This window comes from Nerophis lumbriciformis, linkage group LG04 (genome assembly GCF_033978685.3).
Source record: "Nerophis lumbriciformis linkage group LG04, RoL_Nlum_v2.1, whole genome shotgun sequence".
NCBI lineage: Eukaryota > Metazoa > Chordata > Actinopteri > Syngnathiformes > Syngnathidae > Nerophis > Nerophis lumbriciformis.
In genome coordinates this window covers 12,213,101-12,227,810 of record NC_084551.2, presented here as the reverse complement: position 1 = coordinate 12,227,810, position 14,710 = coordinate 12,213,101, and the positions used below count along the sequence as shown (strand labels likewise).

At 39.1% G+C, this 14,710-nt stretch overlaps 1 protein-coding gene across 6 annotated transcripts in view; it reads left to right on the top strand.

Moving 5' to 3' along the window:
- oxr1a (oxidation resistance 1a) overlaps positions 1-13,270 on the top strand; it is a 321,181-nt gene extending 307,911 nt beyond the window's left edge. For 5 of the 6 annotated variants that reach the window (XM_061949091.2, XM_061949083.2, XM_061949061.2 and 2 more), the window contains 6 exons: positions 2,389-2,469; positions 3,850-3,975; positions 5,926-6,078; positions 8,981-9,076; positions 11,435-11,508; positions 11,581-13,270. In XM_061949091.2, the coding sequence (XP_061805075.1) occupies positions 2,389-2,469; positions 3,850-3,975; positions 5,926-6,078; positions 8,981-9,076; positions 11,435-11,508; positions 11,581-11,716 (666 nt within the window). In that variant the 3' untranslated portion in view covers positions 11,717-13,270. The remainder of the gene's footprint in view (positions 1-2,388; positions 2,470-3,849; positions 3,976-5,925; positions 6,079-8,980; positions 9,077-11,434; positions 11,509-11,580) is intronic. The other variant, XM_061949075.2, reaches the window with a different exon arrangement.
- The last annotated feature ends 1,440 nt before the right edge of the window (positions 13,271-14,710 follow it).

The following is a 14,710-nucleotide window of genomic DNA, read 5'->3' as shown; positions in this document are numbered from 1 at the left end:
TAGAGTTAGCCATGTTTTTCTCGGTGTGCCGCTAAGGAAGTAAGGTTGGAAGGTACGGAAGCTCCTTGGGGCAATAAGTATACTAGGGTAAGAGGAGAAAGAAAATATTTTTTATTTTTTAAATAGTCTGTAACAAAAAACTTGAAGATATCGATACATCGCCCAGGCCTTGACAGAGCAGAATTTTAACTCAGCTCAGTTTGTTAGCTTAGCAGCGGCAGTTTGCCGGCAGTGATGGACGCTCTGTGAATATTTTCACTGGATTGTGTAAGTGCTAGTCAATAAAGAGATTGAATGTGCTTTGATGGCTGTAGTCTCCTTGTCCCCAAACGGGATATTGTAGGATTGCAAGATTATCACTTCAAACATTGATTTGTTGTTCTTACTCTCTCGTAGCAGTAGGAGTGTGTGTATGTATGCATGTATGTGTATCAATACTTTAAGCCCATCCTCATGGACAAACAAGCAAATATGCCCAATTTGTTGGAAAGTGATAACAACAAAAAAGGACACTAATTCAACCCGTAGATTGATCACTTTCTTCTAAGAGAGCACAGCTTGTAAGTTCAATGTGCACACCTGAATAGCTTAGTTGCTCAGACAAAAATGTGTTTAGATTGGGTAATGTTGTTTCTTACTGGGTGAAGACGGCAATGTTTCTTGTATTCATGTTAGCATTTCAGCTAGCTACCCAGTCATTAGCGCGCTAACTTACTTCTTCAGTAAATGAGCAGCATCACCAGTCTGTGAGTTAATCAAAGTGCTGTTATCAACTATGGCTAGACAATTAATACAATTTTGATTTTGATTTCGGCTTGTTGAAACCTGCAGAAACCCTGATTATTAGAAACTTGCACATGTTTTTATTTCAGTTTGGAAAATGCAGTTTCTCAGAAAAGTTAATTAACAATTGAACTTTTGTGTACATACCTCAAAAACTGATGTTAAGCTTCGCTGGCTTCAAATACATTTTCTGGGTGGCGGAAATGGTGATTTGTCTAAGATGTATCCTGCTTTTCACCCGAGTGCAACTAAAAGCCCTCAGCCCTTGCCCTAGATTTTGATGACCTTTATGTCCACAATAAAACAATTCCTCTTATCTACTGCGACACTTCACTTCCTGCTTATGGTGTTCCACACTTATGGTGGTCCCCCACTGCGGATATGATTCTTGGACATGTAGTTTATTTTCAGACCCGGCCAACACTGAAGCGCCAGAAAAACTACACTCACCAATTTTTTGATAGATACCGTCACACGTCACAGCATTATTGTGAAGACTTTGAAATCGCAATTCCACGGTATCTACAATACCATTACACTCTTTCTTAGTATAATTGGCTATTTATGTACAAATTTAAATTCAGTCTATGTTCTCCCTCTAAAAATGACAAGGAATTTGATTTTGGCAACAGTTTTGGCAGTTCAAACTCGAACAGTTCCCCGCTAATGCTCCTGCATTGCAAAAGGGGCTTATTGTTGCGTTTTTGACAATGTTTGTTTTTTTCCCGAAAACCCAAGCTATAAAGTTCTATCATAATGCATGTACTACTGTTTCTACTCTGTAAAACAACAAAGTGTGTCCTGATGGAGTTGGCTGTCTGGGGTGTGACTTTGTTGGACTAAATCCATGCTTAGAAGGTCACCATGTCGATATGTCTGGACTTGTAGTTTTGCGAATTGCTCCAAACACAGTGTGCCTTGATAGCCAAGGGCTTAGGGGGATAAAAGCAGTCAAACATAAAATACTTTTGTTCCCGGGATAACGTTTTTTCTTTGACTGCAGATGCAGACAGATCTGCTGATTTTGTTGATGAATGCTTGCTTGTCTGGTCAGAAAGTACATGAAAATATAAATATTTTAAAAATGGAGCTCAATACATTTGTTAGCTATAAATGACAATGTATGGTTGTTTGAGACAGAAAAGGCAGAAATTTAAGAATGTGTCTAAACATGGTAGTTTTGGGTTGTTTTTTTTTACTTTAAAAAAATATAATAAAGGACATATGCATTCATTTATGAAAACCCAATTAGCCTGCAGTGTAAATGCAGCCTGTAACTGAAGCTTTCTCACCTACAAGTTACTATTTTTATGGCTCTATCATCGGTGGTCGTGTTGGATTAATGAACCCGTTTGTTGTTTTGTTAGAACAGCAGTTTGCTTAATATTTTTAGTCTTTTCACAGTATCCAAAAGGATGCTATTAAACATATTACACAAACATGCAAAATGGCCGAGTGCTTTAAAATTGCCCCGGCTCCTTTCTTCTTATGAAGACCTCTGTTGCATCACAGTGCTTCGGCACATGTGTGACTTCAGACACCTTTAGTCATTGCTACACCTAGCAGAATTGTATGTTCTACCCATTCCTGTCTTTGTACTACCAGGTAGTGTCTATGACGGAGTACCACCGTCGGATCGATGCTCTAAACAGCGAAGATCTGCGCTCACTCTGCAAACGACTCCAGGTGCCCTGATCAACCCTGTGTGCCCACTCACTCTTTGTTTCACCCAGCCCTCCTGCTCTCCCTGCCAACAGTCTCTAGGAGCCAGACTGCACATCCCAGTAGTTGTTGTTGCACATAAATGCATTTGCAAACCTAGATATGTTGCTGCTGTGACTAAAATAATGTATGTCATTGTTTTATGGGGCAAATACAAATGTTTCCTTCTTGAGCAGTTGACTGAAACAGTGTATCACTTGAGTACGGAAAAGTTGCCCTTTTATGGAGTGATGTTGTGTCATCACAGCTGTCTTATCTTCATGAGTCAGACTTCTTTGCCTCGTGTTCTTAAACGTCTGGTTAGAAGCTAGATATTGCTGGCCATTTGTGTTAGATAAACAAATACTGTCTGCGACTGTCAGAAATAAGTCTGGTCAGGGAAATGTGATTGTTCAACAAAACTGCTGGAAGTTGATATGCGCTGTGCCAGAAGACATGGTGAGTTGAAGAGGGTGGAAGTGTTTCGCTCTCCCGAACGGGTCAGTGTCCTCTGCTAGCTTTATAGGTAGCCCCAGTGTGAATGAGGCCTCAAACATGAACACATCCGTAACCAGCAGTGGTGGCGTTACTGAGAAATGTAAATAGTCCAATAAGGCCCAAAAGGTAGTGCAAAAGGCTATAAATTATGCAGGAAATATTCTGGTGTCAAAACTCCAAAGTTGAAGATATTAAGCTTGTGGTTCTTCTGTTGTCTACCTAAAATGTTTAGTAGATTATCTTCTCCTTATATGATTACATCTGAATTAGGACTGCACAATTCTGCAAAAAATGTGAATCACATTTTTTTTGCAATTCTCTGGGACAATATTTTCAAACACACTTTGTCCAGGCCCACATGCTTCCATTTTATAGAAATAACATTTTAGTATTAATATTATTAGACTGTCTTGTTTTGCTTTAAAAAAAACCTTCTAATAGTCGTTCTGTCCTTCATGTGTGGTCCCCAAAGGACATTTGACGGGCGTCTTTCTTGCTACACAGAAATAATTTTTGGGAAAAAAATGGCATACTTGACTAAACTTGACTTGACTACTATCATTCACAACAAAAGGAAACTCCATTGATCTGCTCAGGCAGTGGGGCGTCCTCAATTCATCAAAAAAAGGATTGCTTGTTATTGTAAATTGAGGTTTACTTTTTTTGTGCAGCCCTAATCTAAGTGTCCCACTTTACCCAGATACTGTCAATGTGATATTATTTACATCATCTAGATTGTAGTCAAAGTAGTTGTAGCTAAAGTAGCTTTGCTATGATCTACAGTTAGTTGTAGATTGTGCTGTTTGGGACCCTCATTTAACATTGTTATGCAATGCATACATCTCTGACTGGTGTTTGTTGTTGTAGATCACCACCAAGGAAGAGGTGAACTCCAAGCATGACACATCCATTAAGACTGAGCTGGAGCCTGAAACCTTCAAACCAAACCTAAGAGAACCAAGTGATCTCTTGGAGGCTGATCAAATTGAGAAGGTATAGTGCATCTCTACATATCAACCATGAGCTTATACGTATATACAGTAGGATGTCAAATGTGCTGCGTTTGAGCACAATCAATTATTAAATGCTGCTGGATTTGTATGGCTTTATTTCATCATTTGATCCAAAGTCAGACTTTCACAATAAAAAAACTATGAGATTTCATGCATTTTTTTAAAGTTTTATTTTACACAGGAATAAATCATTACATTGAATAGGGAACTATTAAGGCATAATGCAAATGTAATGGCCTTGTAACTTGTTCCTTATCCAGCTCACTTTTACCATTTCAATAACATTCCATTTTTATCTCAAATCAGCCACGCACATTAAAATAAATTGAAATCAAGTTCCATCCATCCATTTTCTACCGCTTGTCCCTTTCGGGGTCGCGTTAATCCCTGCCTGGCACCCCCAAAACACCACAATGTTAAAATGTAACAAGAAAAAAAAAACAGCATACTCGTAACTTAAAGCATAACACAAAGCTAAGAAACATATTGTATAACAAAATACTTGTTTATTGAGGTACTTTTAAGTTGAGGTACCAGTGAACTATGTTTCAGAAAGTTGCATGATTCTTGCAGTGATCAAAGGACAATCAAATGTTTTTTGCAAAGAGGCAAATTAACTACCGAATAAAAAAGAAAGGAATTAAATGTGAAGCGACCAGGAAGCCATTATTTCCAAACTAGCTGTAGTGGCCAGAAGGACAAAGTATTCAGTACATTTTGAGTTGGTTCTTAATACTCATTAAAATAGATTAAAATAAATAGGTTGTAAAATAAATAAGTTGAATGTTAGTTTTTCATTTAGTTGCATAGTAACTCAGCATACTAAAAAAGTTGCTCTATAATTAGAAAATCAGGTTGGAGGTTTAATTATTACTGCAGCTGTTCCATAATAAAATGAATCCTCAAAAATTTGACTCTCCTGATAATTGTGCACAAACTGTATGTACTGTATTTTCTTTTGAACCCCCTTTGTTAAGGCTGGCTCTTCTTTGGACAAAGTGAGATCTCCTGAGGTTTGCTGTGGTTCTCACATGACAATGATGCATGATGGTGGCTCTCTTTTTTATTTTTTTTTTAAGTCATGTGTGACTGCAAAGACATAGTTATTCCCTAAGGTTGTTCAATTGTTGGGGAAAAAATATTGGTGTAAATATCAAAACAGATTTAATGACTGTCTAGCACAACTAGAGATTTAGGGAAGATAGTTTGAGAGTTCTTTTGTTGGTATTCTTTTTCCTTCTTTTAAAAGAAACCCGCCATGCAATTCTGAGTGTTCATGTCTTTGGAAACTTACAGAAAAAATTGCATGGATCAAACAATATCTCCTCCTACTGTGTCTGCACTGTTTGGCATTTTGCCCTGACAAATACTCACACACCTCCAAATGAGTCCCAGTTGTCACGTTGACCGATAGATTAGCAATATGCGACTTTCTTTAATCATGAAGTGTAACATCATCTGCTGGTGGCATCATTTTCCGTGCGCTCATTACAGGACTTTGTTGCGGCTGCAACACAAGAAGCAGAATGTGCTGAACCAACAAGAAGAGGCCTAAGACTGATTAACTATTAGAGTTAACACAATGTTTAAGACCATACAACAAAACTGCTGCTATTCTTTCTGTTAAAAGTTGCCTCTTTAGGCTGTTGGGGTTATCTGATCTTCTCAAAGGAAGATTTTAGGCCAGTGCATTTGCCAGCCTTTTCCTCCTCATGTAGCAAAGTTGCTGTTGGCACTTAAGTGTGTCAGCAGCAGGGCATGGGGAGCCTTTTCATGAGGTGTCCTAATTGACTTTCTCCAGCGACGTGAGTGCGTGTGTTTTCAGCTGTTTTACTACTATTTAAATGATGTGAAAAGGTCACCACAGATGTAATTGAGCATTGCTTGCTGTGGCCTGTTTGGTGTTTTAATTCTCTTTTTTGTGACACAGCTTGCCAGGAATCTACCACCACGAACTATCGGGTACCCATGGACTCTTGCTTTTGGCACATCAAAACATGGCATGAGCATCAAGTCGCTGTACAGAGCCATGCAGGGACAAGACACCCCCGTGCTCATGGTCATTAAGGACAGCGACGGACAGGTACGCTGTCAATGTAACAGTGATGATTGTCATTTTAAGAATCCGATGGAAGCTATTGACCCAAACAACTTTACATCAAATATGTACATAACTGTCAACCATCCCGTTTTCTCTGAGAATATCCAACATTTTGGACTTTTTTTGAGGGCTATTCCCATTCTTGTAATTTAAACCTCAGGGTAGTGTTGTAACGATACCAATGTTTTGGTACCGTTGCTAGAATTATTTGGATACTTTTTGGTACTTTTCTAAATAAAGGGGACCACAAAAAAATTGCATTATTGGCTTTATTTTTAACAAAAAATCTTAGGGTATGGTACATTAAACATATGTTTCTTATTATTCATTATTCATACATTGGTCATATTCAAAGTCCTCATGTGTCCAGGGACATATTTCCCGAGTTTATAAACATAATATACATTTTGGGGGGCGGGGGGACTACGTGACCGGTACGTTTCAGAGGCGATATAGTACCAAAAATGATTAATTAGTATCGCGGTACTATACTAATACCGGTATACCGTACAACCCTACCTAAGGGTGATTAAAATTGTGTGTTTCCACTATTTTCCCAGAACATTCCCATTATTTTTAAATGCAAACATTGACAGGTAGGAAGATGAACAATGTGTTTTATTCATTCAGGGCCCTATTCTACCATGTGCTTAAATGAAAAAAAGCTTTGCAATTGTTTTGGACGCCTTCATCCAAGATGCGCACTTTGGGTGGAGCAAACTTTAAAAGTGGGCATTCCCTGTCAAATCTGGATTTGCTCGCATTCTCCCATCAATTTACCATACACTGAGAAAGTGTTTTTTTGTTTGTGCTATAGCACCATCTTTTGGAGGAGTTCACTTGCTGCAGATGCTACAGTTTCCTTCTGTTTAGTGCTTTCAATCGGAAGTAGAGTGCCGTTCTGGTTTGTCGCTGTCCATAGCGTTTCTACTTGTATGGATTCTTCATTCATAACTCCAAGCAGGGTTTGTAAGTTTTACAGTATAATTAAAACTGTTTATACTTACTAAACCGTCCCATGTGTGATGTCTGTAGGAGTGTTTTCATGCATATTTGTACATGCTATTGTAATGTAATGACGCTATCGCCGTTAGCATTACCTAATATGCTAACACGTTTACGAATGTCTGTGTAAGTATTATTAACTTACAATGGAATTATTTTTGTGTTGTTTCAGTTTTACAAATTCCTCAGTGAACTCACCATGGAGTTATTGAGTCCATTTAGCTGATAGGAGAGCTACCTTTTGCAGATAGTGCGTTCATGGCGATGACTTCTGGTTTGTTTGATTAGCCGTTTTACTGCCGTGTTACAAACACCATTTAGGAACAATTAAGGTATGTGAATAAAGATTCACTTTGGAAACAATTTAGGTATGTGAATAAACATTTACGAAGTATTTCTGTGTAAATAACTCATTTCACAACGTATATATCTGTGGCTTGTAGGCAGGTGCAGCTGCTATGTGGAAAAATATTTTCCCCACCTAAAATTTAGTGTGTGCGACTAATATACCGGTGTGCACTATAGTCCGTAATATTACGGTAAGTACTTTTTGTTTGTTCCTACGCGCTTTCTGAAGTAGTAATAAGACCAGCGCACACGGAAGGTGAACCATTATATTGCAAGTGTACACCACATGTACCGGTAATAAAAGATAAAAGAGACTTCCAGAAAGCTATCAAATCATTTCCAATAGCTTCAATTGAAACACCTGGAAACATCAAACGAGGTGAGGATAAAAGGACCATAATGCCACTCTGAATTAACTATCAAAATTTAAAAGGCACAGTAGAAGAAAAGAAAAGTGTGGCCACAGTGGAAGGTACAGTATGTATCGGCCGTGTTTGGACATCCAGGGACAAACTAATGTTAAGTGCATTCAACCATTTTTGGTGCACCGTAAGTATTGAAGTATGTGACTATCTAATAGAAATATTATATTCATCCGATTGATATTTTGACAGGTGATATCAACTGTCACGCTCACCCTTGCAAGCACACGCACACAAAGAGACTTGTCTTAATTCCATCCTGATGCGCCTCATTCGTAATGAGCCTGCCCTCATTCGAGGCTTAAACACTTTTTCCTCACTTATTCTAGGTGAGAGAATATACAGTATGTATAATGTTGATATAAGCGTTATTGGCATTGTAAAACAACATATACAATGAAATTGAGGTGCTCTCCAAAATGTGTTTAAAAATATTAGAAATAGCTAAAAAAAGAATAAATGTGCATCACTTCAACCATGAAAAACACCTACGCAAAAACAGCAGAATTGGGCCCTAAGACTGTATTTTCTCTTACATATGACCATACAGAAAATCCATCCATCCATTTTCTACCGCTTGTCCCTCTTGGGTCACGGGGTACACCCTGGACAAGTCACCACCTCATCGCGTGGCCAACACAGATAGACAACATTCACACTCACAGTCACACACTAGGGACCATTTAGTGTTGCCAATCAACCTATCCCCAGGTGCATGTTTTTGGAGGTGGGAGGAAGCTGGAGTACCCGGAGGGAACCCACACAAATCACACAGAGAGACCCTGAGCCCGGGATCAAACCCAGGGTCTTTTTATTCTGAGGCACATGCACTAATCCCTGTTCCACCGTGCTACCCCATACAGAAATTATTACCAAAATTTTAAATGAAGTATGTAAAAAGTAGATGATTCATTTAATTTTTTAGATTAACATTAACAAGTTTTTGAAATTGTTAATGTTTTATTGTGATCCTCATGGACCCCCTGAAATCCATCCACATAGGGGTCATTGGACCCCAGGTGAAGAACCCCTGCCTGATTTAACGCAATCTTACAGCACAGGAACATGATGGAGCCTCTCACCGAAGTCCTGTGTCTTTTTTGCCCCAGGTTTTTGGTGCCCTTGCGTCAGAACCCTTTAAAGTCAGCGATGGCTTCTATGGCACAGGAGAGACCTTCCTCTTCACCTTCAACCCAGAGTTTGAGGTACACCCTCTTCTTGTATTCCAGGCTTTGATCATCAAACTGTGCACGAGTGAACTGCGTCCTTGGACATGATTAGTATACAATGGTTGAGAATTAAGAACATGTTTGTATGGCAGTAAGTTAGGTCAAAGTATGCATATGTGCAGCAGTGTGACCCTGGTCTTTTTTTTTGTAGTGTAGACTAAGGGTGTTGCTTTAACCTGGTTTTTGCCTGCCATGAATACATACTTTACGATATAGAACATGGGTTGCAAGTCGAGATTTTCCCAATCAATATATTCAGCCTCGAATCCCGATCTAATTTTAAGTCCCATTCAGATTTTTTGACAATAGTTTATACAACTGAAAACTACTTAACTTAAGTAAACACAATAACACCTTTAGATAATCTTATTAACTGTAGAATTTCCTGGTATTGCTGTAAATCAAATGATCGATTCAATTTGTGGTATTTAATGCTACATACAATTTTTTTTTTTATCAAGTGGCGAGTGCACAGTAACTAAACAAAAGCAAAAACTGCTGTTATCTCTCATTTAAATAATTTGGGTTTTGCCCTCAAAGCCTTCCTGTATCCAGTGACTTACCTTCGGAGTTTGTAAACAACAACAAAAACCTCCAGAAAAACAATATTTTGTAATAATAAGAAAAAGAAAAATATCGATCTAATCACTTTGGTATCATTTATGTAAGGATACTATGTGATATGTATATGATACTAGGTGTCGACAGTATCGACATCTGGATCAATCAAGCCTACTTTACATTGAAGCTTTAACACTTTGCTATTTGTGTCGTCCTGCTCAGTGTGCATGTGTAGCATACTTAACCATTCCTTTTCCTTTAGTGTCTTACCAGCGGCTTTTTCGTACTGGAGCTAGACATGCTCCCTAAATTGAGCCGTTGTTCTGGCAAGACACGCACCCTCCTAGACTTTATGAAACTTCTGCACTTGTGTAATAAGGAATACAGAAATGTAATTGTCTCCCTGAGCATCCCTTTTGAAGGAATTTTTCACGTGCGTATAATCTCTAGCCATGCCAACACTGGGACACAGCTGTGGTGAAGATGGGTTAAAAAAGGCAAATACATCACCAGTTGAAAGTGAATTATAATTCAACACTTTAGTGAGACTTTGTTGAAATTGACCATCTGAATTGTCTGATGTTAACTCCGGTGGCAAATGTGCATCTTTGCTGTTTTCCTGGTGTTAATGAGTACCGTATTTTCCGCACTATAAGGCGCACCTAAAAACCTCCAATTTTCTCAAAAAGTGACAGTGCGCCTTATAATCCGGTGCGCCTTATATATGGACCAATATTGAGCTACAACAAACCTAAACTTCATTTTCATAAAGTTTAGGTCTCGCAACTACAGTAAGCAGCCGCCAACTTCATTTCCTCCTTCTACGGTAAGCAGCCGCCCCCGTAGAAGAAAAAGCGCGCGGTGCATGCTGGGATATATGACTGTGCGAGGCGTGCCGTTTTGATTTCCATTTGTTTGTTTATGTAAAGACCCCAAAATGGCTCCTATTAAGAGACACGCTTACGACGCAGAGTTTAAACTTAAGACGATCAGTCACGGGAATAGAGCAGCAGCGACACTGACTCCATTAATGACGACTTCGACGAGACGGAGCCGGTCATGTTGGATGCCGTATTCGCCAAACTGTTTGATTCGAACACTGAAGAAGAAGAATTTGAGGGATTCGTGGATGAGGAATAACTTCATAAAGTGAGCTTTACATGTTTATTTTGTGTGTTGTGTTGTGTGACATTAACATTTGAGCAACGTTGAGTTATTGATATATTGTTATTGCTCTGCACTATTTGGAGTGTTACTATATTGTGATTGCACTAACGTTTGATTTACCGTAACAGTATCACTGTTTTTTTACCTGTTTATTGAATCAGGGAAAAGTTCCCCTCCACTATGTGATATAAATGTTGCACTACATGTTATACTTTGCTGTTGTTAAAAGATAAACGAAACACCACGTCACTGACTTTACCTCGGGGAAAATAATAAAGCAGCTGTTTATTCATTTTGGGAGTGAACAGAGTTGTCAGAACGCTGGTTTGTAATCTATTAATAAAGTTTGACTGACCTATCTGACTGTTTTGTTGACATTCCCTTTAGCGCAGCTCCATCTAATGGATGCAGAGGTGCGCCTTATAATCCGGTGCGCCTTGTATATGAACAAAGTTTTGAAATATGCCATTCATTGAAGGTGCGCCTTATAATCCGGTGCGACTTATAGTGCGGAAAATACGGTATCTCACAGAACATATTAAATGATGTCAACAAGGATTTGTCATGCAATATCATCTGATATAAACACTATTGTGTCTGCAACAGGTGTACAAATGGACAGGAGACAACATGTTCTTTATCAAGGGGGATATGGACTCTTTAGCTTTTGGTGGAGGAAGGTGAGATCATGTCCTTTATTTGTCCTTTCTGTTCCAAAGTTGTGTGCACAGCTTAGTTTCCTTCTCTCCTAGCGGTGAGTTCGGCCTGTGGCTGGATGGAGACCTTTACCACGGCAGGAGTCACTCCTGTAAAACATTCGGGAATCCCATGCTGTCGAAAAAGGAGGATTTCTATGTGCAGGACATAGAGATCTGGGCTTTTGAATAACCACACCGCACACCACGGGGGAATAGACAAGTCCTGAAAAAGGGCAAAGCGGGAGGAGCTCCTTAAAACTATGGCGACGTCTCAACCCTAACTGCACACGGCCGGGCCTCGCAAGCCAGCTGCCGGGTGCTCGTTGTGCGTTACTACTGCAGTTATTCCGGAGCTTTTTTATTCTTGGTGTATATCTTGTTACCTAGCGCCCTGTGCAGCACCTTGCAGCATGGGGGAGAGCGTGTCAAGAACCTCTGAAGATATAAAAGTGATGGTGAGGCCTTGGAAAGGGGACTCTGTGTGCGTGTGTGTCTGTGTGTGTGTTGCACATTTATGTGTACTATAAGCTCAAGGAGTCCCCAGCACCCCCTCATTGATGTCCATTCAGTAGGATGTTACTCACTGTGGAGTCAGGGTCTTTAGTGAGGAAGATGAACACATTCCTTTACACGTGGTGACGTAATCAAGGGATTCGCCGCCACAGGTTGGTTCCAATGAGAGAATACTTGCTGCAGGACATTGGAGGTGTTTATTTTCTTACCTTTTGTTTGTCGTCGTCCCCACCCTCCTTAAGTCCAGCGAAAGGTTGTCTTCTGAGGCTAAACTACTGGAGTATTGTGTGTCGTGGTCCACTGTCCCAGCACAGCAGGTGAAAGCACATATTAGCCACATCAGCCATTGTTGTGATGTTGTGTTCAGTGGGTGTACGTGTGAGTCCAGCTAACACCTCTCGCAGATACTGGCTGTACTGTTAGTAGACAGTAACGTGTTGCAATAGATTTTGTGGAATATGCAAATACCTGTCCTGTGACCTCAAATAACCCCGCAGGGCCCCCTCCCACCCCGGCGGCTTTTTGGCCGTCGACGAGAGGACCGTGTAAAGCTTTTACGTCTTGATACACGATCACTTTTTGTTTGAAAAGCCTGAGACGTGGTTAACTGTTTTACATGCATATACGACAATTATATATCGGTATATATGATTTTATATGGCTGTATATATAATCATATATACTTTGCTGTTAAGTGTGACAGTGATCTCCTTGTGCTGATATTTCAGCTGTTACAATATAATGTATATTTACCCTGTAAATGATGCTATATAAATACATATTATGAAGTGTGGATTGGTGGGTTTGCTTCTAGCACTTTAATCCGAGCGTCACAGCCAGGTTCTTAGATTCCTTAGCAGTAGCTGTACAGTACTTTACTTTCCACCCACACCATGTTAACTGTTCGTAGAACGCTTGCTGCTACCAATATCCATAAGGTTATTACGCCATAACGCTCTTGTGTGTGTGTCTAAAAACCAGGATCACTCTGAGGGGGGGAAGGGGGGGTTCAGAGCGATCGCAGCGGTTCGCTTTCTGGGCTCGCCAGGTGAGTCTCAGACAGGTAGGTAAGGTACGCTGGCAAACTGACCAAGGCCCCTTCTCTCCCCCCCCACCCCCCCCTTTCCTGGTCTTCCACACCAGTATTTGTCACCAAGATTAATATAGACCATTCACCACAATACCATGTATCAGTGATGTATAAATAATAAAGATGAATTAATGGTTATAACTGAATCTGTTGTCCTCTTTTAGCAGTTTTAGTTTCTATGTAGAGATGTGCCGATAAATGCTTTAAAATGTAATATCGGAAATTATCAGTATCGGTTTCAAAAAGTAAAATGAATGACTTTTTAAAACGCCGCGTACAGCGGTACACACCCGATAAAACACGGACGTAGGCTAGTATACGCTGGACTGAAACTGTGTGCCTTCATTGTTTTTGTAGCTGTTTTGAGGCATGTTTAAAAAAAATAATGCCTTTTGTGAAAGTCAAAGTATAGTATTTCCCATAGTTGTAGTGGGTATTAGGATTATCTCAGGGAGAGCATGTCCCAAATTCCAAGCTGCTGTTTTGAGGCATGTTAAAAAAAATAATGCACTTTGTATGGCAGTGCCATGTTCAGTTCAGTTCAGTTAAGTTCAGTTTCACTTTATTTCGAACATGCAAACGATACAATGTAGTGCATCTCACAATTCCAGTTGTTTCATTACAGCACGTCCGAAAAGGAGTAGGAAGAAGCAGAGCTTATTTAATCCTATCCCTTTTCATACCATAGCAATTTTATCCAATTTTCTTTGTTCTCTGTAACAGAACAGTGAACAAATAAATAATATACCATAGTAAGCAAACAAATATTAAATACATAAATAATATTTGTCTCAATAAAAAAATTTAAAAAAAAGGGTTCAAGATGTTCATCATAATTCTTGTTCTGTGTACTTTGTGAAGACTTGTAGTTTGAACATTTTCTTAAACTGAATCATATTGGTGCTTTGTTTGATTTCTTTGGTTAATCCATTCCTAATTTAATTCCACATACTGATATACTGAAGGTTTTAAGTGTTGTACATGCGTACCGTACTAATGTTTTAAATTAGATTTTCCTCAAGGTTATATTTCTCCTCTTTTGTGGAAAAGAATTGTTGTACATTCTTGGGTAGCAGGTTGTAGTTTGCTTTGTACATCATTTGAGCTGTTTGCAAATGCACCAAATCATTGAATTTCAATAATTGGGATTTAATATATAAAGGGTTTGTATGTGTTCTTTGTAACACATTTAGTGAATGAAGCGCACGTTTGTAACACATTTAGTGAATGAAGCGCACGTTTGTAGTTGTTTCCCCATATTTCTGCACAATAACTCAGATATGGTAACAATAGCGAGCAGTAGAGAATATAAAGTGATTTTTGGTCTAGAACATGTTTTGCTTTATTCATTATTGATGTGTTTCTTGCTACTTTATGTTGTATATTTTTTACATGAGATTTCCAATTCATTTTATCATTGGCACTGAAGTTGTTCTCTTATTTTGGAAAACCTTGTTTTTGATTGATTGATTGAAACTTGTATTAGTAGATTGCACAGTAAAGTACATATTCCGTACAATTGACCACTAAATGGTAACACCCCAATAAGTTTTTCAACTTGTTTAAGTCGGGGTCCACGTT